At 43.6% G+C, this 26,295-nt stretch overlaps 1 protein-coding gene across 1 annotated transcript in view; it reads left to right on the top strand.

The window, feature by feature from the left end:
* The window catches only part of NIBAN1 (niban apoptosis regulator 1), an 88,925-nt gene that overhangs the window by 31,413 nt on the left and 31,217 nt on the right, over positions 1-26,295 (top strand). Inside the window, exons 2-5 of the mRNA XM_035123412.3 lie at positions 11,797-11,927; positions 12,955-13,086; positions 16,204-16,318; positions 18,866-19,033. Coding sequence (XP_034979303.2) covers positions 11,797-11,927; positions 12,955-13,086; positions 16,204-16,318; positions 18,866-19,033 — 546 coding nt within the window. The remainder of the gene's footprint in view (positions 1-11,796; positions 11,928-12,954; positions 13,087-16,203; positions 16,319-18,865; positions 19,034-26,295) is intronic.

Here is a 26,295-nt window from a genome sequence, read left to right as displayed (position 1 = left end):
GGCCATTGGCCCATATCAAAACAACAATAACAATACATCGTGTAATCATTTACCGATACTATTTGAACAATCTTCCGATTTAAAACGGCCTCTATATATATACATATTTCCAATTAATTAAGGCAGTTTTATTCAATAAAATTCATTCATCCATCTAAAACATAATTTAAGCTCTATCAAATAAAATGGTAATTTTACAACTAAATTCTGATTCCTGCTAATGGTTATTTGGTTTAGTTGAGCTATCGAAATCATAAAGTGATCCATTTCTCTTCTTATAAAATAAAACATTAGTCAAGAATCTGGCGACCATGAGGGATCTGCTCGACTCTTCATCGTTCAATAAGTATGTTAATTTGTCCACAATTCACGATAAAAATGGAGACAGAAACCTGGTCCGTGCAGCCAGATGTAATGGGCAACGAAAGATTATATGGTTCAAAGATTCTATAGAACCACTGTTACAGTCGCATAGAAGTGAAATCAGGCCGTTGGAGAGTCTATTACTCATGACATTTGACGGGAAAGCATTGAATCTGGCCTTTATGAAAGCATACCTGTATGTTGCAACGGATAGAGTAGTTATGAAAGATGGTAATTTCAGTGATGGTGTTAAGCCAAGGTTTATCGGTGAGCAGGTACCACTGCCCATAGTGATATTATGTTGGAGGTCTTTCTCCTCTAGTTTTTGAATAACAATTCTCTTGGCTGAGACCAAGTCCAATTTTAGTTTCCCTATTGAATTGAGGCTTCTGCTTTCAGCTTTCGGTTTTCGAATGTTTTGGAAGTCGAACAGTCTTCTGGAACGGATTACATTCGAAAACTGAGGTTCCACTGTATGTACAAGCTAAAGCTTCTCAGTTGGCTAGTAAACCCATTTTACACCTTAATAACTGTTGATTATTATTTATTATTGTTGTACTGTGTATTTTGGGTCTATAGACAGCAATAAAGGTGTGTGTGTGTGTGTGTGTGTGTGTGTGTGTGTAGCATCTGTTCATAATACAGTGGAACCTCTGTTTATGAACACCTCGGTTTACGAATTTTTGGTTTATGAACGCCGCGGACCCATCTGGAACGGATAAATTCACTTTCCATTACTTTCAATGGGAAAGTTCGCTTCAGTTTATGAACGCTTCAGTTTATGAACAGACTTCCAGAACCAATTACACCCATGCTTCGGGTAAAGTACACTTCAGGTTGAGTACTCCGTGGACCCATCTGGAATGGATTAATCCACTTTCCATTACTTTCAGTGGGAAAGTTCGCTTAAGTTTATGAATGCTTCAGTTTATGAACAGACTTCCGGAACCAATTGTGTTCGTAAACTGAGGTACCACTGTAAACCAAACTCAAACCATAGGTTAGGAAGCTGGCTTATTAAACTAACCAGAATTTGTTTTGAACCAGAATCCTTGGTTTCAATGCAACACTAAGCCAAGGTTAAGTAAAAGTGAAACCATGCCAGAGACTTTCTCCTGATCATGTGGAATGAGGGGAAGTATACAAACTTGATGCTTTGCTTGGGCTCATTCCATGTAGCACTGAAACACGCCTTGGCACCGTGTGTGAATGTGGCCAATATGATGCTTGTTTACTACTTCCCTAGTCATCCAGGGAACCCCTTTGCCCTTTTGGTTTTGGTTCCTTGGAGTGGCATGCATGTGCTTCTAAAGACTGCAACTTTGCTCTTGACTTGAAAGGAGTGAGGAGGTTTGGAGTACGACCAATTTTGGTCTATTTTCACTTAAACCATATCTGCAAGACTTGTTCTCTAATTATAGCAAAAAACTTTGCTTGGCTTTTTGCCCAGGGTAAAGCAGCGATTCTCACCCTTGTGGGACATTCCTAAGGCTGGGGAGTTTCCAATCTAGCATGCATAACAAAAATGAAAAGGTGATGAGACTGTACAGTAGCATGAATTAGAGCCCAGACTCACATTCTATGACACCCTAGTGAGTAAGTGGAGGAGGAGGAGGAGAGCAAGTCTATTTAGAATGTCATTTTAAAGACATTTTTAAGCACCTTGCTAGAAACTCAGCAAGAATCTGAAATCTGCCCATTGACAGCGAATCAAGACTTGTAGAGCCCTTCATTTATAAAGGCACATATTAAAGATGCTAGACCTCTCTATGGGGCTGCTGTTTGTTCATACTTAACTTCACATTGTTGGAAGAGGCAACCAAATAGCTTTGCTTTCAGCGAGCAGAACCTTTTGTGGCAGAAAAGCTGTTGGATTTCGTTGAGTACTGGAAAAGAAAACTCATCTTGTTCCTCTGATTTATGCACACAGGCTTAAGATTGGTTCAAGAATTTCTCTGTAATAGCGGGAGAGGGGATAAAATTTGGACGTGGCTTTCGTTATCCTGATGGATTTTCCACATGAGTGGAAGTATTCAGATGCAAACCACAGCAAAGGCCCCCGTAGTGGTAAGAGAGAGGCAGAACTCGCATGTGAGGGTTAGCCAGACTTTCTAGCTTATCATGGCTTATGTAGATCGTAGAGCAAGCAATGTGCTAATGGACACTGCCCCATCACTCCTACTTCACTCCTCCATTGTCATTTAATGGGATCAGTGTGGAACCAAAAATTAAGAAAATTATCATGATCAATAAATCAGGAAGCCTTGCAATCGGGTTACATCCAAACTACAGATTATGGGTTGTTTGTCCCCAACAAGCCATGACTGCTAGCCAGCTGTAGGCAGTGGTTTGTTATTCACTTACAGACTGTGGCTTGTTAGGAAGCAACAAACTATGGCACCTTCCTCCTCGTTGGTTTCTTTCCATGTTGTTGGAGGAGCAAAGCGGAAGTGAGCTTGAAGCATGCACAAGCCCATGGCTCATTCCAGATAAAAGTATGGCTTGTTGTCGCCTGCAAAAGCAGCCAGCAAGGTCACTACAGTATATTCGGGTGTGAGGGTGAGCGCAAAAGTGGCTAGCAGGAAATGCTGTTTCACTTGGGACTCCTAATGAAGTTCTTAGGAGAGGGGATCTCCCCTTCCTTCCAGTGCCAGGACAAAGATGTGAGCTTTTGTTGTTGTTGTTGTTGTTGTTTAGTCGTGTCCGACTCTTCGTGACCCCATGGACCATAGCACGCCAGGTACTCCTGTCTTCCACTGCCTCCCGCAGTTTGGTCAAACTCATGTTCGTAGCTTCGAGAACACTGTTCAACCATCTCGTCCTCTGTCGCCCCCTTCTCCTACTGCCCTCCATCTTTCCCAACATCAGGGTCTTTTCCAGGGAGTCTTCTCTTCTCATGAGGTGGCCAAAGTATTGGAGCCTCAGCTTCACGATCTGTCCTTCCAGTGTCCTTTTAAAGGTAAAGGTAAAGGGGCCCCTGACATCAGGTCCAGTCGTGTCCGACTCTGGGGTTGCGGCGCTTATCTCGCTCTATAGGCTGAGGGAGCCGGCGTTTGTCCGCAGACAGCTTCCGGGTCATGTGGCCAGCATGACAAAGCTGCTTCTGGCGAACCAGAGCAGCGCACGGAAACGCCGTTTACCTTCCCGCCGGAGCGGTCCCTATTTATCTACTTGCACTTTGATGTGCTTTTGAACTGCTAGGTGGGCAGGAGCTGGGACTGAGCAACGGGAGCTCACCCCGTTGCAGGGATTCGAACCGCCGCCCTTCTGACCAGCAAGCCCTAGACTCTGTGGTTTAACCCACAGCGCCACCTGGGTCCCTTAGTGTGCTTTTAGTAAGAGCCAAAAGGCTCTTAGCCCGTGGAATCTGATCCGCTTGGTTCTCCTATTATGCAAAGCTGCTGATTACTCATATATAGATTTAATCTGGATAGATTTGACTGTTTGAGCGTGGATAAAATAGATTTACAAAACGCCAAAATCTTACAATGCAGTTTGCTTACGGCAGTGGTGGGCAGCTCTCCCCACCCCCTGCCGCCGCCTTTATGACTTCACATTTTCTGCTAGGAAATAGGGACTTACCGCCGACACTTGTGAAAATGAGGCATACTGTACATTTTCAAATGAATGGCAGAAAATGAGTCTGTCTCGAATTTCAGGTTGTAGTTGTTCAGCCATGTGAAGCAAGTACACACACGCCACAAACAACGTGTTGCTGTATTCCAACCAAATATACATACATTAAAAAATGGCGGTATTGATGGGATTGTGCTTTTTGCTTTGGACTCCTCTTTAAGCAATGGAGGTACCAAGGGAAGAGATGAAAGTGACAGAAGAAGCTTTGGCTGTTTCCTGTATCCGGCTGCTGTTAAACGCTGGGGAGTCGAAGCAGAAAAGAAACTGTCAACCTTATTCATGCTTTCACTCAGGGAGGGGGAAGAATTCCATGAATGCAGCAACTGCCCCAGTTTTGTATTGTAGATGATTGATGCAGGCAATCAGCCCATGCGACTCATGACTCAGCCATGTTTTACTTGTTTTTGTTTTGTTTTAAGGAGCAAGGTGGAAGAGGCTGACAAATCAGAATAAAGAGGAAGGAAGGCTGTAAAAACCTCAGCCCAGTATAGCAATAACACTATTCTGCACCATACCTGCCAAGTTGCTGTCAGAAAAATAAGGGACCGGGCCAGAAATAGCAGACCAGAAGTAGCGCTGCCGCCCTTTTGGAACTGGGCGGAGCATGCTCAGAAGTGACTTTTGATGCTGCTTTGCCCAGTTCCAAAATGGCTGCCGCGCCAGAAGTCGCACTGCAGCCATTTTGGAACTGGGCAGAGCAGCATCAAAAGTCACTTCTGAGCATGCTCCGCCCAGTTCCAAAATGGCCGCCGCACCAGAATAAACCGGGGGAAAACAAAAAAATCCGTTTTTTTCAGCTAGGAACAGCTGGAAAAACGGGGATTTCCCGGGGAAAACGGGAGACTTGGCAGCTATGTTCTGCACATGCGATAGGGGAGATCAATATTTGTGTGCATTTGGAGCAGGCATAGGCAAACTTGGCCCTCCAGGTGTTTTTTGGCCTACAACTCCCATGATCCCTAGCTAGCAGGAACAGTGGTCAGGGATGATGGGAATTGTAGTCCCAAAACATATGGAGGGCAGAGTTTGCCCATGCCTGGTTTGGAGGAAGAAAAAAACTTAGTTAAGAATATCACCACAGGACCAAATCCTCTGAATTATTAATAAAGCAATGGATATTTAATCCCACCCACGGGATTTTCTGCTCATATGAATCTTGCTTTGATGGGTGTATCACATGCTTTCAGCCGTCAAAAATGAGCCAGTTGGTGTGGCTGTTTTTCAGAGCTTCTTTTCCATGGTGAGGTGTTTGTGTGTGTGTTTAAATTTGTTTTAAATTAAGATGGTTTGTTTCAAATGAAGACCGATTTTAAAAGAGAATGGCTAACAGATTGGATGGCGGCTAACAGATTGAGGTTGAATCCTGACAAGACAGAAGTACTGTTTGTGGGAGACAGGAGGCGGGCAGGTGTGGGGGACTTCCTGGTCCTGAATGGGGTACCTATGCCCCTGAAGGACCAGGTGCGCAGCCTGGGAGTCATTTTGGGACTCACAGCTGTCCATGGAGGCGCAGGTCAATTCTGTGTCCAGGGCAGCTGCTTATCAGCTCCATCTGGTACGCAGGCTGAGACCCTACCTGCCTGCGGACTGTCTCGCCAGAGTGGTCCTTCCAGTGAGCACTCAGGGCTGATTTCCTTCAGAATGGATAGGTTTGATCTTGCAGTCCATGGGGCTCTCAAGAGTCTCCTCCAGCACCATAATTCAAAAGCATCAATTCTTCGGCGATCAGCCTTCTTTATGGTCCAGCTCTCACTTCCATACATCACTAATATAATTTATTAGGAAATTGGAAACCAGTTGAAAGGGAGGGAAGTCGAGAGACTTCCTGTTTCTTCTGCGGACCAAGAAGGAGCGTGGGGTGTTCTCTGTGGAGAAGTCCTGAGCTTTGCAAAGGCTAAAAAAAGGTTCTGCTTGGGCTACGCAGTCCTCCAAACCTAAGAATCAAATTCTTGGGGACCAAGAAAGAAAGAACTTGTCCCAGGATCCTCTGCAATGTGCAGAGATTCTGTGTGTGGGAAATTCCTTGGCAGGCTAGCCAATGTGGGGAAGAGGGTTCCCAAAGCGGTAAACATTTTTGAAAATCTTCTGCCGTCACATCGGGAACTTCTGATCCAGAGATAGTGGGAAGCGCATCAGTTGCACATTGTGCCGGTGCTGAGACCCTTTAAAGGTACAGCTTCCTTTTCTGGGAACCCCTTCATAGGAAGCAGCAGTCTTCTACCGAGCGACTAGCAATGGGCTCTCCGGAATCTCAGACAGTCATTTCCCAGGCCTATCTTGAGATGCTGATGATTGAGCCTCAAACTTCTATTCATGCAAAGCATGTGCTCTGCTATGGAACCATAGTTCTTCCCCCTTGGACTCAGACCCTCGTTCCCCCAGAGGAGATTTTCGCCTCCTTGAGCTCTTGGCGTTGCTTTTCCCTCCCCAGGCTAGCTACAATCAATCCAGCCAAGCAGACTAATGGAAAAAAAACTTGGCTTAGCTTCACCTCAAACAACTCTTAACATCCATACCAAAGAATCAGGACTAAATTTGGAAATGGGCTAAGGAGGAAGCTTGTTTGTCAAGTTTTTGGAAGTCTGAAGGAAAAACAAGCATGAGCAAGAATTAGCAAAGTTTCCCGGGCCATATTCTTTTGCAAAGTTACTTTGGTTTAATAAACAATTTCATGGGCTGCGAATCCTTTACTTTTCTCACTGGTGAAGGACTTCATGCCTTGAACACATTCCCAATACACGGAGGGGCATTGCTGTCTCCTCCCTTTGGTGTGGCTCATCGGTGTTTGTTGAACGCAACATATAATTCCAAACCTCAAAATTAAAGGATACATATCAAGAAGGAATTTGGCCCGTGTGCCATCAGGAAGTTGACAGAGTGTCCTAACTACAAATGGATAACATGGTATTCCCTGATCCCTGTCAAAGCTTTCAGGGTCAAGCTTGCTCATTTGCTTCAGTAGCAGGGAAACTCTTGACTGGTTCTTCCTTACCCGACCCTGCCAGTGCCACAACCTGACAGGATCACTTTCTGACAGTACTTTGTTGTTGTTTAGTCATTTAGTCGTGTCCGACTCTTCGTGACCCCATGGACCATAGCACGCCAGGCACTCCTGTCTTGCACTGCCTCCCACAGTTTGGTCAAACTCATGTTCGTAGCTTCGAGAACACTGTCCAACCACCTCGTCCTCTGTCGTCCCCTTCTCCTTGTGCCCTCAATCTTTCCCAACATCAGTGTCTTTTCCAAGGATTCTTCTCTTCTCATGAGGTGGCCAGAGTATTGGAGCCTCAGCTTCACGATCTGTCCTTCCAGTGAGCGCTCAGGGCTGATTTCCTTCAGAATGGATAGGTTTGATCTTCTTGCAGTCCATGGGACTCTCAAGAGTCTCCTCCATGACAGTACTTTAGTCATGGTTTAAAGTAGGGTTGTACATTTTTATTGATTTTATCTGTTTTATCTACTGTAAACCGCTTTGAGTTTTTGTTTTTACACTAGTGTATAAATTTTATTTTTTTATAAGGGTGGCGCTGTGGTCTAAACCACTGAGCCTCTTAGGCTTGCCAATCAGAAGGTTGGTGGTTCGAATCCCCGCGACAGGGTGAGCTCCTGTTGCTCAGTCCCAGCTCCTGCCAACCTAGCAGTTCTAAAGCACGTCAAAATCCAAGGAGATAAATAGGTACTGCTCCAGCAGGAAGGTAAACGGTGTTTCCGTGCGCTGCTCTGGTTTTGCCAGAAGCGGCTTAGTCCTGCTGGCCACACGACCCGGAAAAACTGTCTGCGGACAAATGCCGGCTCCCTTGGCCTGTAAAGAGAGATGAGCACCGCAACCCCAGAGTCGTCTGCGACTGGACTTGACTGTCAGGGGTCCTTTACCTTTTAAAAAAATTTTTTTAAAAAAATGAAATATAATAAATAGTCTCAGTATCAAGGTATACTTACTCCAATATCACATGGCAAGGATCTTATTAAGTCTATGCACTGCACAGCCCTTACTCAGCAAAAACAGGCAGTGAGAACCACCAGGACATTGTGAACATCTGAATCTTTGTAGCACTGCATGTTGCATTTAACATGCATAGCAAATTGGGGTTTCCCCATCTCCTTTCTGTTGAGTGATTTATTGATAATTATGTTATTGTTTATTGCACACCACTTAGAGATTTCTTTGGTTAAATGGTTTATAACATTTCTTTGCCTTGGAATAAGAACACGTTCCGCTTCCTGTTGAGTGTGTTCCATTTGTAAATTGAGTCCCACCACTGCTATGGGAGAGCATGCCTTGGTTTAAGAATGCTTTGGTTTAAGAACAGACTTCCGGAATGGATTAGGTTTGTAAACCAAGGCACCACTGTATTCTTGTCAAGAGCATCTGATGCAGTGGAAAGTAGTTCCACAGGCTGCCCATTGAGACAGTGACATTTTAAGTACAAGGGGTAGTATTCAGCAAAGTATTACTTAGAGTAGATCTGTTTCAGCCATGTTGTTCTGTTCTGCAGAGAGACATGGCCCTTTCTTATGTTTTTTTAATAACCTGTTTGCTGATGGTGAATGATAGATATTTGGCGATTGAGGAACCTGTCTAATATTTTTATCTAAAGCCCCCTTGAAATGTATCTTGAAAGACACTCACCTGCAGTGTGGGAGGGAAATTTGTTCATGAAGAAGCATATTTAATATGGCAGCCGGGATGTTTGTTTAGAATTTCACAGTGTTGGACTCGTGTTGCTTTGAGACCGACTGGCTGCCTGCAAATCCCTTCTGCCATCTCTTCCTGCACATTTGGGAATAAACAAGATGATTGCACAGATCATAAATTTCCCAAGTGTTCTCTGCTGCAAAGGAAACCATAGTGGCTGTTCTGAACTTCCCACTGCTCAGGAAAGGACAAACACAAAGCGTGGAAATGAGATTCAGAGTGACTTGAGGCCTTTAATTCACAGAATGGAAGGCGAAAACATTAGGCTGCGCGTATAATCTCCTTGTCTTAAGTGGACTAGCAATGCAGTGCCCATTGTGGCAAAGCTAATCCAGTCCTAATAGAGCTTCTTGTTGGAGGTTGGGGATAAAAAGAAAAATCAGTAATAATGAATAATTACTAATAGTATAAGGTTACCAGATTTTTTCCCAATGAACCCTGGGACACTTCAATTAATTATTTAATTAATTACTACACGTTCGGGACATTGATGCTGCAGCGATGGCGGTGGCAGAGGGGCGGCCGCCGCCTTGACCTCAACCTCCACGTTTCCCCTTCCTCCGAGGCTTCTATCTCCTTTCTCCATGAGCCTGGGCAGCCCCTGAGTTGTTGGTTCTTCGGTGGTGGTGGGGAAGTGTTGCCACACTGCCTTTCGGAGCAGCTGCATCCATCTCAACTCCTATTTGTGTGCAAGCAGTAGGGGGCAGGGGTCTCTCAGGCAGCACAATGCCTCCCTTCCCATCGGAGCTGCCCCAATCCCATTCCTACTTGTGTGCAAGCAGGAGGGGGTGGGGATCCCTCAGCTGGGAAGGGAGGCTTCCCATTGCCTAACTGAGAGATCCCCGCCCCGATCCTGCTTGCACGCAAGTAGGAGTTGGGAGGCTGCTCCAATAGGCAGCATGAAGCCTCCCTTCACAGCTTAGTTCAGGGGTCAGCAAACTTTTTCAGCAGGGGGCCGGTCCAGTGTCCCTCAGACTTTGTGGGGGGCCGGACTATATTTTGAAAAAAATATATGAATGAATTCCTGTGCCCCACAAATAACCCAGAGATGCATTTTAAAATAAAAAACACACATTCTACTCATGTAAAAACATGCTGATTCCCGGGCCATCCGGCCCCCGGGCCTTAGTTTGGGGATCCCTGGCTTAGTTGCTGGATACAGGTAGGTAGCCGTGTTGGTCTGAGTCGAAACAAAATAAAAAAAATCCTTCCAGTAACACTTTAGAGACCAACTAAGTTTGTCATTGGTATGAGCTTTCGTGTACATACACACTTCATCAGATACTTCGGTATCTGATGAAGTGTGCATGCACACGAAAGCTCATACCAAAATAAAAACTTAGTTGGTCTTTAAGGTGCTACTGAAGGAATTTTTTTATTTAGTTGCTGGAGTCAGGGAAGGTGGAGGCAGCCCGGAAGCTGCATCTTAGAGCCCCTGCACCACCATCATATGGGGACTTCTGAGCAGCTCCTGAAGCCAGCCAGAGCCAACTGCTCTGGGCTGCTGAGACTGCCGCTGCTGCGTTTCCCAGGGACATTAGATGAAATCCGGGGATGGAATTTGTCTGGGGACTTATTCACAAATCCGGGGACTGTCCCCGGGAAATGAGGACGCTTGGTAACCCTATAATAGTAAAGAGCTCCTTATAAGGTTACTAAAGAGACTGATAAATGAAAATGCATTCATTTAATCATGCTACTTCCTTATGTGCTAAAATGCTGAGGTTACCATAGGAATGGCTTGCAACCAAAAACAGATGGGGATATTTTCATACCGCTGAGCCACAGATAGGGAGAGAGAGACTCGAGATGCAGAAAGCACCACGAATGTCTTTGAGACCTTCGGTTATCTCTGCCGTAAAATGCAAGGATGTGGAGCCTACCCAATACCGAGAGGAGAGCGCACAATGGAAGTGTTTAAACAATATGAAACAGCTGCAAGGAAGAAATACTGTAAACAGCGGCCAGATGTAGTAATGTCTCTCTCTCTCTCTTTTTTTTTAAAAAAAACCCAATAAACTATGCAGCTTCATGTTTTCCATATGTAAAAAGGCCGAGAACTCTTTCAGAAGGGCTGACAAATGTGTGCAAGTGAGAGAGCCTATGGAGGAGTTTCGGTGAGAGGGGCAACTGTATTAACAAACTGAACACCAAGGAAGATACACCTTCAAAGTTTTAGAATATAGAATATAGCATGGATATTATTGCTTTGTGCGTGCGGCTTTCAGAAACTGTGGAGAACTTGCTAATAATAAAACCCCAAAATGTTACTTCTAAAATTTTACCCTCTGATTGCACAGAAATATTTATTAATACGAATGATTACTTTTCAATAGAAATCATGTGTAGCATTTTATATGGCAATTTACAGTGCCTGAACTGTCTGAAGAAGTGTGCATGCACACGAAAGCTCATACCAATGACAAACTTAGTTGGTCTCTAAAGTGCTACTGGAAGGATTTTTTTTATTTTGTTTCGACTACGGCAGACCAACACGGCTACCTACCTGTAACCTTCACAATCCTGAATGGTAGATTTTTGCAGTCTTCCAGATTCCCTGGTGCCTGGGTGGGAGAGGATTTGCCTAAGACTACTTCCTGTAGTCTTAGACGCGGGTGGTGCTGTGGTTTAAACCACTGAGCCTAGGGCTTGCCTATCGGAAGGTTGGCGGTTCGAATCCCCTGCTTTAGAAGATCCTGAAGTGGCTTAGTCATGCTGGCCACATGACCTGGAAGCTGTACGCCAGCTCCCTCGGCCAATAAAGCGAGATGAGCGGCGCAACCCCAGAGTTGTCCGCGACTGGACCTAATGGTCAGGGGTCCCTTTACCTTTTATCTCACTAAGCTTTCCAGGAAGTGCTAGAAACAGTGCTGTGTCAGATATAACAAAAGGCTATTAGTTCAGGTAATGTTTTTGTTGTTCCAAAGGTGTCACTTAGAAACTTCCCTCGTCTTGCAACATCACCCAGTACATGCCATTATGCAGGTCTTTTGCAGAGTATGGTATTAAATGCAGTTTTGAGAACTTCACTGTTGTGAAGCCTGGAAAAAGAGAGTGAGTGAGCTCCTGAATGTATAATAAATTTTAATGTTCCATTTCAGGAAAGACGGAGGCTTTGATCAAGAACTTCAGTCCGCACTATAAACGCCAATACGCAGTGTCCTTCTGCAAGCACATCCAGAATGAGCTGGAACAAAACAGGGACCTGCAGTCCCACTTCTTGAAAACAAAGGTAACAACAAAAAGTGTTTGCTATTGTACCGGCTGAATGTGCCCTACACAATCCGAAACCCTTTTCATTGATCGCAGGTTTGGTTGTTTACCCCCTGCTCACATGGGCCGGTTCTCCTTAGCATTTCCTGGTTTTGGCAAACCACAATAGCTGTTAATGTTAGCTGCAAGTCCTCACCCAGAAATGAAGTTTGTTTGTCTATTTATTTATTTGGCAAAACTTTCCTACCCCTTTCTCTTCCCATTTTACCCTTCCCAAGTATCCCAGGGAAACCACAAAAAGTGCAACGGCCCTGTTCCCTGTATTCAGTGCCATAACACATTTTTTCAGTGCCACAACATATTTTTAGCTACGATGTCTCTTTATCAGGGGTAGCAGGTGGGGAGGGGGAAATCTAGTGCACCCACAGGCAGGTAGCAGTGTGAAAAAATGTAATGCAGTCAGTCTCCTTCCTTCCTATTCCCATCCATCAGCTTTATATAGAGGGCAAAGAACACCATCACCTTTGCTAAAAGACCTCCTGGAGATGTTTTTAAATTGGAAGCTCGGGCTTTAATTTGAAACTGGACTGGGAGAGGCTGAGGCCTCAGATTGGGGGCTGATAACGGGATATAGTGTCTCTGAGCAAGTACAGAGAGCATTAAAGTTTGTTTGTTGATTTATTAGATGTTTAATAGTACGTTTTCACTCTTTGAGGCAGCTTGGAACAAATCCTTAAAGCTAATTTTTAAAAAAACTAAACTAAAGCAACAGCATAAAACTACTGTATAGATGGGCTCATATACCTGAGACATGCAGAGTTCAAGCAAACATTTCATTAGCCAGTGTAACTTCGCACTGTGCTGTCAATGCCAGCTCCCAAACAACAGAAGCTATATGCCAGAAGCTTTCAATTTCCATAAAACATATTCTACTCAGGTTTTGGACACACACACACACACCAAAAAAACCCACACCCCTTTCTTTTTACAAACGAAGAAGCCGAAAGAAGCTATTTCTATTTCTCAGTAACTTGTCTTTTCTGTAGCCCCCTGCAGAATCCAGCATGGTCTTTTATGAAGGAGAAGTGTCCCATTTTGCTGAAGACTTGAAGAAATGGAAAGACAGATATATAGTGGTTAATAGTAAATATGCCGTGGAGAGCTTTGAAAACAAAGAGGTAAATTGTCAGTTTACCAAATGTTGAGGCTTGATGTTATGGTGTGTTGATTTGTGATGTTCAGTTTTCAGATCCTTACTGCTGCTTCACTGACTAGTGGATAGTGGCAACAGAATAAATGCAAAACACTTTTATCCAGTGTTACTGGTGATTTTTTGCTACTGAGTGATTCCTACTTGCTGCTACAAGGGATCACATCTGAATATTGACCTCCCAAGTATCCTTTACTTTATGGCACCGTGAAATCCACTCTCCCCCCCCCCCCTGCTCCCTACTTCCCTGCATTTTTCCTTTGCTCGTTTCCATTGTTATTTATTTATTTCGTATAATTTATACACAGCTTGGTTATTTGTTTTTTGTTTTAAAAAACAACAACAACCTCAAAGCGGTTTACAAAAGATAAAACAGTAAAATCAAGAAAGATTTACAACCCTGCTTTAAAACATACCAAAGTTAAAATACTAAAGCGGATTGCCTCGACTTTCTAAGCATCTGGGTAGGCTTGTCTAAGCAGGAACATTTTATCAGGGGCCAAAAAGAGTACGGTGTAGGCTCTGCTTGATCTCAATAGGCAGGGAGTTCCAAAGTGCCACACGAAACGATTGAGTTCTTACAGATGTGGAAACAGGTATTAGGTGGCACCTGTTCTGCCGATCAAAGCAGTCAAATGGGCACATATAGGTTAGGCGATCTTGCAGGTAAACTGGTCCCAAGTTGTTAAGGGCTTTTGATGCTACTAGTAACACCTTGATTTGGCCCGGCAGACAATGATTTGGCCCAGTAGACAAGGCCTCACTCCTGTCAGCAGTTGTGCTACAGCATTCTGCACTAACTGCACTAAGAGTGCATCGCCGCAAGGCAGCCTTGAAGTAACTAACATATGAACTACTGTGGCTAGGCTTTCCTGGTCCAGGAATGGCTGTAGCTATCAAACAGAGTTGGTAAAAGGCACTTGTAGCCACGGAGGCTACCTGAGCTTTCAGTGCCAGAGTAGGATCCAGAAGCACCCCCCAAACTGTGAATCTGCTCCTATGTAACACATGTCCATGGAGGCGCAGGTCAGTTCTGTGTCCAGGGCAGCTGTCTACCAGCTCCATCTGGTACACAGACTGAGGCCCTATCTGCCCACAGACTGTCTCGCCAGAGTGGTGCATGCACTGGTTATCTCCCGCTTGGACTACTGCAATGCGCTCCATGTGGGGCTACCTTTGAAGGTGACCCAGAAACTACAATTAATCCAGAATGTGGCAGCTAGACTGGTGACTGGGAGCGGCTGCTGAGACCATATAACACCGGTCCTGAAAGACCTACATTGGCTCCCAGTATGTTTCTGAACACAATTCAAAGTGTTGGTGCTGACCTTTAAAGCCCTAAATGGCCTCGGCCCAGGATACCTGAAGGAGCGTCTCCACCCCCATCGTTCAGGTCCAGTGCTGAGGGACTTCTGGTGGTTCCCTCACTGCGAGAAGTGAGGTTGCAGGGAACCAGGCAGAGGGCCTTATCAGTAGTGGCGCCCGCCCTGTGGAACGCCCTCCCATCTGATGTCAAGGAGATAAACAACTCTCTGACTTTTAGAAGACATCTGAAGGCAGCCCTCTTTAGGGAAGTTTTAAATGTTTGATGTTTTATCATGTTTTAAGGATTCTGTTGGGAGCCGCCCAGAGTGGCTGGGGAAACCCAGCCAGATGGGCGGGGTATAAATAATAAATTATTGGATTTGGAAGTAAAAGGAGGTTGTAGAAGAGAGTTAGATAAGTATATTATGTATTAAGATTTAGTGGTGTTATGTTATTGTATTTTAAAGATTTACAGTAATTAGAATAGAATTATATTTTGAGATGAGTATAAGAGATTTATTGAATTGTTAAGGGATTAAGAGTATTATTAGGTTTAGATAATTATTAAAAAGATTGGAATTAAAATTTGGAAAGTGCTAAGGAAGTGATATATAGAAACGTAGTCGGGAGGGAATCGAGGAAGTTGACAAAGATACGGAATATAAGATAGTTTGAAAATATTGTTGTTTTGTTGTATTGTATTGTTTGTTTTGTTCTATTATGTTTTTGTTGCGTTTTATGCTTTGTTTTTTAGGTTGTGTTATTGTAAAAAAATCAATAAATATAATAATAAATTATTATTATTTTATTATTATTATTATAACCCCATCAAGGATAAGCAACTGACCATTTTCTCAAACCTGGGAACTGCTCAGACACAGTGCCTCCATCTTGCCAGGGTTCAAGCTCAGCTTGTTTTTCCTCGTCCATTTCACCACTGTGTCCAACAAATCTGCTTCTGATTCATATGTTATGGAGAAATAGAGCTAAGCATCATCAGCATACCGATGGCACCTTGCCCCGAAACTCCTAATGACCACTCCACATGGCTTCATGTATATATTAAATAGCCCAGGGGCTGAAAGGCCCTCTCTCAATGCTACTCTCTGACCTTAGTCCTGAAGTTAGGAATGGAACTATTGTCATGGATATGCCATGCCACATCATTTGTGGAGCAAACCTCCACGAAAAAAGTAACATCAGAAGCTGCCCGTGGTCAGGGCAAGCGTGTTGGCTGTGCTCAAAAACTATATTAAATTCTCACGTCAGGCAGTCTGAATACTGTGCCAGGGAAAGCTGAAATACATGAGCTGCACAGAATATGCATGTGGAGAATGTTTGCCTAATTAATTTGATACTGTTTTTATTTATTCTGTGTTAAGTGCTGAGTTTTTGCAAGCTGTGCTGGGAGCTTGTTGAAATCAAAGGGGAGCTGCAAGTCAAATAAATTAAATGCTGGCGTTTAATTTTGCAAGTCATTAAGCAGGTCAATGAAATATTTGGGTTCCTCTAAATCCTACTCGGCCCCTACTCTCATCACTTCTGAGCTTTCAGGAGGCATAGCCCACAGGGACTGGAAACTTGGGTTTTCCCCCTCCTTTTTTTAAATAGAAAAAGCAGACATCCCCAGAAAAGACGGACACCCCCAGCTGTGGTTTCTGTGCACCCCCTTAAAAAACACAATCCTTCTCTCATACCTGTACAGCCATTTTAACATAAGTAAGTTGAAGAAATACCATAAGCTTGTTTTCTTAACCTTATTTTTCTCCCTCAAACCCAGGCGTTCCAGAAGGGCGTTAGTCCTAAAACCTGCATTCTCCCTGTTGGAGGCAAAGTACTGATAACAGAAGAGGAGTATAACTTGTTATCTGATAAACATTTTCCAGACCCGAGTGGTAAGGCATGTCAAATTAAAGTGGAATGGCCAATCTCCACCCCAACCGCCCCTTTTGATTATTGGCAAGACTTAGAAAGGGAGGACTGGTATATGAGTCAAGAATCTTTTGTGGGTGTCTTCACATCAATAGGGTTTGTTCCAGAGTGGATTTGATTTAAGTCACTAGACAGTAAGACTTGATTTAAATCTTCGTCTTTTTTTTACAGAAAGACTCTTGCTGGTATAATCTTAACATTTACAACCAGATGGAGGTTTCATTTTTGGAATAATAAATTATCAGAGTAGTTTTTACAGTTGTATATCAAAAATTACTGATTTGGTTATACTATTAGAAATACATAGATCGATAATTATGAAATTACTGTGAGGTTGAATAAGTTAACTGTTCATATTTGGACAACTTTTCTGCTGTACTTTATTGGAAGGAGAAAAATAATCATTTCCTTTATAACAATTTAAAGAATTTACGTAACTAAAACAATAACATTATAGCATATGTATCCATGTTTGTTAACAGGAGTGGTTAAAAAAAATTTTTTTATTAAAAAAAAAGCAACTTAGACTGAGTATTAGCACACATGAAAAATTGAAAACAAATCTTTATTTCCTGATGAATAGCCTTTGGACTATAATGTACCGGTTACTTAAATAGATCACTATATTTAGAAAGATTTTCCCTCCAAAAGCATTTTATTTTAAAAATCCAATTTAAATTTTAAAGAAATCCGATTTAAATTTTTAAAAATCCGATATATATATTTAAAATCCTTGATTTTTATCCACCCTGGTTTGTTCTGATTCAGCAGTAAACAGCAGGGTTTCCTGGGGAAGGTAGTGGGACACAAAACTCTCAGACCCAGGGCCGGATTTAGGTTTGATGAGGCCCTCAGCTACTGAAGGTAATGGGGCCTTTTATATGTCCAGCTGTCCAAATGATTGGTTAAATTGAAATCCTTTGTCTGAAATGTTATAAATACCCCTGCCTGGCCTTTGGGCGGGGTTCCAGTATTCCGAAAAGATTCGACTGTAACCTTATTGCTTTGCAATAAACATAATGGACTCCTAACTCCTCTTGTCTCTGAGTTTTATTGGCTAACTCAGAAGATAAGCCATTTTTGGCTTACAACACTTTGTCAACATTTGTCGCCGTTTCTTGTGTTGAATATGGTAATTTATGGACCTAATAGATATCTAAAGCCATTTGCACATAACAAAATATGTGTTTTATCAAAGTAATTGTAACGAGTCCATGCAGAATGTAGGCACCCTGTATATAGAAATGAGCAAACCAGTGATATTTTAGGGAGCAGGCTAGCAGGCGGGGCCCATTACTTACATCATAGGTGCCTACACAACACAAAACACTGTTGCTGTATGTAGGTTTTATTTTAGTTTTTTTTAATCTTATATTTTGGAAATGTACAGTCAGGTGTTTTTTCCTTTAAATTTTTTTCGGGCCCCCAAGAGAGTGGGGCCCTAAGCTATAGCTTGTTTAGTTTAAACGTCAATCTGGCACTGCTCAGACCCATGACTTGAAATCACTTGAAATCTCAGGACAAACTGAAATGCAAATGGGGCCTGAGTCTCCTGATGCTGTTTAACTGATGGGAGATGAGCTTGGAATCTCATAAGCCTTGCCTAAAGTCTGAGGGCCAAACGGCATGTGAGGTGAACCTTACTGGGAATGTAGCACACTATTAAAAATGTCCTCCCGCAGCATCTGCAAACACCGAATGCTCGTAATGCATGCTGAGTTAAAAATTCCCCTCCCTGGCAGCTTACACCATTTATAGATAAATGTTTGTATAACAAGGGGGCAAGTCCTGCAATATACAGTGGTACCTTGGTTCTCAAGCGCCTTGGTACTCAAACAACTTGGAACCCAAACACTGCAAACCCGGAAGTAAGTGTTTCGGTTTGCAAACTTTTTTTGGAAGCCGAACACGCTCCGTTTTGAGTGTTATGCTTCCTTTTTTAGTGCCACGCTACCGTTTTGAGTGTTACGCTGAGGTCTGTCTGTTTTGCTATTTATTTCGCGTTTTTGCAGCTCTTTTGTTTTTGTGGCTGTGTGGAACCCAGTTCAGCTACTGATGGATTGACTGCAGTACATCATACCTCGACATCCGAACGCTTCGACTTCTGAAGGTTTCGACTTCCGAAGTCAATAACCCCCAGAAGTCCTTTTGCCGCACGTGCCCGGCGTGCACATTCTGTGCCTGCGCAGAAGCGCAAAATTGCGCTTCACGCAGGCACCGTAGCAGCGTTTCGAGAACCGAAAACCTCGACTTACGAAGACGGCCGCGTAACGGATCGTCTTCGTAAGTCGAGGTACCACTGTACATTGTTTATTGTTTTCATTTTATGGATCAATGGTCTCGTTAGCTAGTGAAATTCATGGATTAATTCGCTTTGCATTCCTTTCTATGGGAAAGTGCACCTTGGTTTTGGAACGCTTTGGTTTTGGAACGGACTTCCGGAATGGATTAAGTTTGAGAACCACGGTACCACTGTACTAGTTTTTTAAACGTCAATTTTTTCCTTAAAGGTTCCAATGAAAAGGAAAATGCACCAGCTTTTGTTGGCCTTCCAAAGGAATTTCCGGTCTATCTGTGGCAACCTTTCCTCCGACACAGTTGCTTCTGTTTTTCGGATCTGGAGTCACAGAAGAAATTCAGCACGGTATTGAACGACTGCATCAGACACTTAAACCATGGTAGGTGCAAAAGGCTACATTCAACACCTTTGCTATTGCGTCTACATATTTGATTGTCACCAGCTAGCCGGCTAATATTCTTTCGCAAAATTACTACGTCACTCCCTTGTATGGAAACGGAGGGAACTACAAATTGTGGGTGGGATGGCGATGCCATGTTAGGCATTTCTCTGCTCTTTCCAGCCACAGCTGCAGTCTAGGGTGGGTAGAGAAAGAAAGTGCAATGACAGAATGACATTAAGGAAGTGATCTTACATTTTGTAGGGGAGATCTCAGTTGTCTATTTTGTCAGGCTTGGGGAAGGAAGGTGGGCATTGGGTTTGCAATCCCATGATTTGTTGTCTGGCTGTGTGGTTTTGCGTAGCATTGCAAATGAGGGCAGTGGCGGAGCAAGCCGATTGGGTGCCTGGGGCGGCGCGTGTGCCGTGCACCCAGGGGCGGGGCCAGCCGCCCGCAGGGCAGGGCCAGCCGGGGTAGGATGCTCCGTGGGGCCTCCGAAGCGTCTGCCTGCCTCCTCCCTCTCAGCTGCCCTACAGCTGAGGGGGAGGCGGCGGGCGGACCACATGGGGCAGCATGGAGCTTGCAGGCGTCCAAGCCACCGCGTCACTCCCAGGAGAGATGCGTGGCTCGGACGCGCTGCAGGCCCCGCGATGAGTGCCGGCTGGCGTTTTGTCACCCCCAGTAGTGGTGACACCTGGGGAGATCTGCCCCCACCCCCCTTCCTCCGTCCCTGAATGGGGGTACTGCCAAGGCTGTGGTCAGAAGGCATCTGTTACACCTTGTTGAAGCTGAGCAGGCCTAGGCCTGGTCAGTTCTTCAGTGGCAGACTAACTGCCCACAAACCCTACACCTGCCATCTTGAGTTTCATGGTGACAGAAAAGTACTGTGGTTGTCTGGGTTTGGCTGTGGGACTTCGTCAGGATCCTAACCCAAAACACTTAGATGGTGAGGACTGACTTCGTAGGGAGTTCCTTTAAAAGAAGTGCTCTGTGCTTACTGAGTTTAATCTGAGCTAAACATTGTTCCAAGCAGAGGGTTAGCTGTGCTAGTCTCTTCGAGAAAACAACAGCAATAGAGAATCTTGTGACACTTTTAAATTGTTGGTATTTGTCTGTCTTGAGAGACAATGGAGTGCGCCTCCAGGGGTGAAGTCAAAATGCTGTGTTAACAGCACCAAAGTGACCTCCCCAGGGTGCAAGCCTGGGCAGTGTTTGTGGAGCTCCTGGGCTGCCCAGATGACCCCTCCCCTGGCCTTGCGGATGTGGTCCAAAGGAAAGCAGAGCAAGACATCTGGCACCAGTTGGGCTGCAGGAGTTGCCAGAAGGAGGTGTACAAGGCGCCATTTAAATACTAACAAAATTGTGATGCCAAATGCTTTCGTAGGTTACAGACCACTTCATAAGATGTATGAAATGTTACCTTGAGTTGCACACAAATTTGTACGTGGAGGAGGAGGAGGAATGGCAGAGAGCGAGGTCAGAAAGAAAGGGAATGCAGGAAAATACAAGCTCTTGAATATAGAGAATTAACTGAGGCAGGCACCTCAGGCTTGGTTTGCCCAGATGGACGATTAGCTCCTGATTAAATGAATCTGGCAGCTTTCTTATCACAGCTAATGCTTTTCCTTTCCTTTTTTTAACTGGCTAAACAACCAATCAAAATATGTCAAAAGCACTTGAGTTTCAGTTTGGAGGTACAAATTCCACATCCAGAATTCCAGCGTTTGAATTCCAGGTGCAAAACTGGAGTGTGTATTTCCCCCACGCAATTTTTGAATGTTTTTTCAAAATGCCAACTTAATTATAGATGAGTAAAGGGCAATGCTGCCTGGCCAGTTTTAAGACTGGAAGTGGTCTCTGCTGGTCCAACCATTTTCTAGCAACCACAAGCTCATCCTGATTCAGGAGGACCCAAAGGAATCATTTCCTATACCTTTCTGATCCTTCATGAGCAAGGGACCCCACTTCCTTTAAATCATAGAGCTGTACTTGGGCAGACAATGTACTCAGTATTGAGGCAAGATCTATATGTGGTGAAGCATCTATATATGGTGAAGCTTCTGCTTTTGGGAGGAACACACATTTTTGGCTTGGCAGAGAGTCCTGAATCTCTATAAGCCTTCCATGAATGCGCCCTGTAAAACAGCCAGCTGAAGTCAATTTCCTCTGATGCATACTTAAAGGGAAAGCATTTATTTTGCATGGTTTGTAATCCCCATTATTCATCTTTTGAAACTTTGGTCATACAGTGATCTGGGTGAAATATAATCTCTTTTGTTCTGTACTGGGCCAGTAATAGAGCGGATCAACTTTTCCTGGCACGCTGCAAATATTATTCTCTGACTCAAAACCTGCACAGTGGGTTTAGCTTGGTCGATATCTTTCTGCAGAAATGTTAGCTGACTCGCGGTTCCCTTGGCTGTCTCTGCTCCTAGCTGAATTTCAGCCCATTGCTCAGTGATGTGCTAGCAAAGTGTGGAGTCAATGACCTAATAAGTATTTTCTATCTTTAACATTCTGGATTTATTTCCTGCTCTCTCCGTGCTTGCGCCTTTGTTTTTTATTTATTTCTGTCACATGAAATTACCATGCTGTAGAAGGATCTTTCACATATTAAATATCTGGATGTTTGACTGGAAACTTACGAGACCAGAGTTGCTTTTGGGGAGGGGTGGAGTCGTTGCACAAACTGAGATTTCCGTGTGGCTGACTTCATTATGCTCTTTTTAGGGGAAGGAATGAGAGACAACGCAACACATGTTAAACGAAAGGCTGGTAGAGAAATTTTGGTAACAAGAAAGCAGCACCCTTATAGATTTCACCAGCTTCTGCCTTGTCCTTCCCAACCGTTGGGTGGCTGCCCCAGTGAAATAACGAACAACATTGAAATCCTAAACACTAGTTAGTTAAAAGCGCAAACCCACAACACCAGCAAATCGAGTCAGAACTACACTGTTAAAGAATAACAAGGCTACTTCCATTATGCACTATGTTCCTGACCTTGTTTTTATGTGTCCGTTTGTTAATTCCAAGCATGTTAGATTTGTGATTATGACCTTGTTTGCAGTACAGTGGTACCTCGGTTTATGAACACAATTGGTTCCGGAAGTCTGTTCATAAACTGAAGCGAACTTTCCCATTGAAAGTAATGGAAACTGGATTAATCTGTTCCAGACGGGTCCGCGGAGTACTCAACCCGAAGCGTACTTAACCCGAAGCATGGGTGTAATTGGTTCCGGAAGTCTGTTCATAAAGTGAAGCGTTCATAAACTGAAGCGAACCTTCCCAATGAAAGTAATGGAAAGTTAATTAATCCGTTTCAGATGGGTCCGTGGCGTTCGTTAAACCAAAAATTCGTAAACCGAAAATTCGTAATCCGAGGTGTTCATAAACTGAGGTTCCACTGTACTGTATTAAAGGCAAGGCGGAATTTATTAAGCCTATAGGAAGTGTAAAGCAGGAATGGAAGGACTAAAGATTTCTCTTGGTGAGTGAATCATACTTCACACAGACCCCCCGCCACCCCCATATATGCTGTGTGCACACAGTGGGGGGGGGAGGAGAAGGATGCACCCCTCCTCAAGCTTGCCTCTTTTTGGTGTGTTGGGCTTACTGTTGGATATGGCTTATGCACACAGCCACAATCTGTAAAAAAAAACATATCCTGGAACACCAGGAGGAAGTGATGGAATAGTGTGAACAGACCCTGCCTGGACTCAGTAGAATTGCACTTTCCCATTGTGTGTAGACAGCAATTTGTGCGAGTGTTGTTGCAGTGTGCTGCCTGGTAAGCGTGGCTGTAATTTTCTGACTGCGTCCATCTTTATGGAACCGGTCATTTTGCATAGAATTTAGGCTCCTACCAATTAATTGATTGTTTAACTTCTATACCACTTAACTCCCCCCCCCCCGTTTTATATGTATGCCGCTTTTCCAAGGTTAAAACCATGCTCTAGGCGGCTTACTATATATATATATATATATATATATATATATATATATATATATATATATATATATATATATGACATAGCTACAAATGTGACAAAAGTAGCCCTAAACAATAAACAAAACACTAGGAAGTTCACAACCAAATTGAACAATTTACACAGAAATCATAAGATGCAAAATAAAGGTACAAGAAGTTAACATCAACGACAGAATTTTTAGCGTATTAAAAATATCTCTAAAGTGGTGTACAAAAAGCTGAAGATACAACAAACTTAAACAAAATATTGCAAAAAATACACAGTTACATATAAAATGTTACATTAATACAAAGTTAGTAATATATATAAATCGATATCAGTTCATTTTCCTTCTGACACACCCTCCCCCTCAGCCTCTGGGAGTCCAAAACCAATGGGTTGTATCCAAGTAAGAATAGACCCATTAAAATTAATGAACCCAAGTTAGTCATTAATTTCCAAGTGTTTACTCTGAGTCGAATTAACGTTGGAAACAACTCATAGTTTTCACATTTGATAAAGGTTCTAACCTTCATGATTGTGGAGTTGCATTTGAAAACTTTATAGATGTCTCCATTTAGGATTACAGAACTGTAGAGCCAACTCTGGAAATTTAGAACTGCCATGCCCTTTATCGTTCTCCTTTATGGTGGCTGGTCACATTGCACATGCTGATAATTCTGCTATCAGCCCTAGATGTTAATCCACTTGTCACCACACTGCTGCTTGTCTCAACTCTCCTCTTCTGCAAAAAAAAGCCACTCACTATTTAATTTATATGTTTGGCAAATATGTGTTCCTTTAGCACTGAGTTTCTGCTTCCCTGCTGAATTCAGATCGCTCAGGGCTGAAGCAGTCCTGGCTGTGCAAATGAACATTTGCTTATTTTCATTCTTTGTTTTCGCACAATACAGTTAGCCTAGAGTTTTGAAGATATCTCTAATAGATTTCTGCATATATACAGTATATACATATTTTTAAAACCACCCTGTTCTCTTTTAGAAAAGTTGTTACCAGGGATATATTTTCCCCCCTAAGACATTTCACTCGCCCTATCAGACCACATTTTCAACTACTCTGGGATTCCTCAGATGTTTCGCTGGAAGAGGAAACTGAACACTCACTCCACATTTTGCTTTAGGCAAAATTTCTGTGGCAGCTCAGGTTGTTGCCATCCTTGAGCCTTTGTGATAGAGCAAGGTAGAAAGAATAAATGAAGAGGTGCCTTTTCAACCCCTACCCCATGCTCTCCATGCTTTTAGAAGCTGTAGTTTTGCAACCAAGCAACACTTTTTGCAAATCATTAGGATCCTGCAAGATGAGGACAGCTGAATCCTATAGGTACATGAAGCTTGCAAGTTTTCTGTTGCTATAAAAACAGCACATGATTGCAGGCCCACATCCTGTTTGGAAGTGACCTCATCTAGTTTCTGTTGGTGGTTAGCAGCTCTTGCACCGCATGATCTGGCTAAGGAAGCCTCACAGTCCTGTTTCTTTGTGTACCAGGCAATTCAGCTCTCATTACAATGGATGGCACAGAGTGAAGCCTCAAGGTTTTTTTTTTTTAATTCCTGCTCTGCAAATATCAGCTCTTACTTATTCTTCTGGGTTTGCAGACTACAGTCAAATGCTGAATCATAAAGCTGTGATGGCATGAAATTGAAAATCCAGTTCATACAGGATTCTCCTCATCCCCCCCCCCAAGAAGTGGGAACAGTTTCCCACTTCTACCCAACAATTCATACAATGTGACTGTATCCACAACTACTATCACCTAAAAAATAAAATGGCTCTCAGGGTTTCAAAAATTTAAAAACAAATAAATTGTTTACCTTGCAGCGGTAAGCTTGAAAACAAGTGCAGAATACAATATAAGACACGGTTCTAATCCTTTCTATTTAGACAAAGCACTCACACCAGCCATGTGCCTTCCTTGCCCTAACCATTGAACCTCTTGGGCTTGCCGATCAGAAGCTTGGCAGTTCAAATCCCCGTGATGGGGTGAACTCCCGTTGCTCTGTCCCAGCTCCTGCCAACCTAGCAGTTCGAAAGCACACCAGTGCAAGTAGATAAAGAGCTACCGCTGTAGCGGGAAGGTAAATGGTGTTTCTGTGCGCTCTGGCACTCATTGTCCTGATGCACCAGAAGCGCTTTAGTCCTGCTGGCCACATGGCCCGGAAAGCTGTCTGTAGACAAACGGCGGCTCCCTCGGCCTAAAAGCGAGATGAGCGCTGTACCCCATAGTTGCCTTTGACTTGGACTTAACCATCCAGGTTCCCCCCCCTTTACCTTTTACCTATGGCAGCAACCACTGGATCAAAGTGGACTATTAGAGGCACACAGAAGACTTATTGAATCACAGTGCTGGGTGGTATTCAACATACTGCTGGGAAAATGGTTCCGTCAACACAACCATTTCTGCTTGCCTGACAGGATGATCTCTCTTCTACCCCCGCCAAATGTTCTGGGGGTTCTCCCAATCCTCCACAGCAGATTTGTGGGAGGTTACAGGGGGAGAAGAGGGGGGAAAGCCCTGTTACACTAACAGGAGTTATTTTGCTAGCTTCCCCTACTGCACTGGGGTAGTTGAATCTGGCCCTTTATTCCCCAATGTTGGACGTTTCTCATTTAGGAGTGGTGTGTTTTTCATTTACGACGGAGATGCCAGGCTGAATGTTTGCATGTAGCTACATCTGATAGCCTGGAACACATTTGGAATGTGGATATGTTTTGTGACTCATTAAATCTAGGATTCTCTGATGAAAAGCCTGCTTGCTTTGCATCTCGGCTTCTCTTTGCCTTAAGAGCAGCAAACCCTTTAGGCACCAGGATGAGAAAGGCAAGCGCTCCAATCTTGCTTGCAGTTATCGGTAACTATTGCTACCCAATTTATTTTATCATATTCTGAACATGTGGGAATTCAGCCATGTGATAATTCTAAGCAGATAGGCGAATCTGGGCCAGTTTCCTTCTGTTAACCCACTAGCTTTTAAACATGAGCAGCCAGCCTGTGGGTGGAAACCAATTCTGCGAGCTAGCAAGTACTCAGTCAACTCCAGACTTTGGTTAAAGGAAAAGGATTCAAGATAAGCAAGTAAGCAAGTAAATAAGATGGAATTAGAAACTGCATCAAAAGAAAATAAGCAGTGATTTCTAAGCACCACGCATGGTATAGTCATAAGTTACATTCAGCATCCCTTGCATTCATGTTGCACAGGGACCCATTTTTCAGTCAAGGTGAACAAGGACTTTTCAGGCAAGCACAGACTAATAAAATACTAAGCCACCCTAGGA

Source organism: Zootoca vivipara, chromosome 7, assembly GCF_965207765.1.
Source record: "Zootoca vivipara chromosome 7, rZooViv2.hap1.1, whole genome shotgun sequence".
NCBI lineage: Eukaryota > Metazoa > Chordata > Lepidosauria > Squamata > Lacertidae > Zootoca > Zootoca vivipara.
This window is presented reverse-complemented; position numbering and strand designations above follow the sequence as displayed.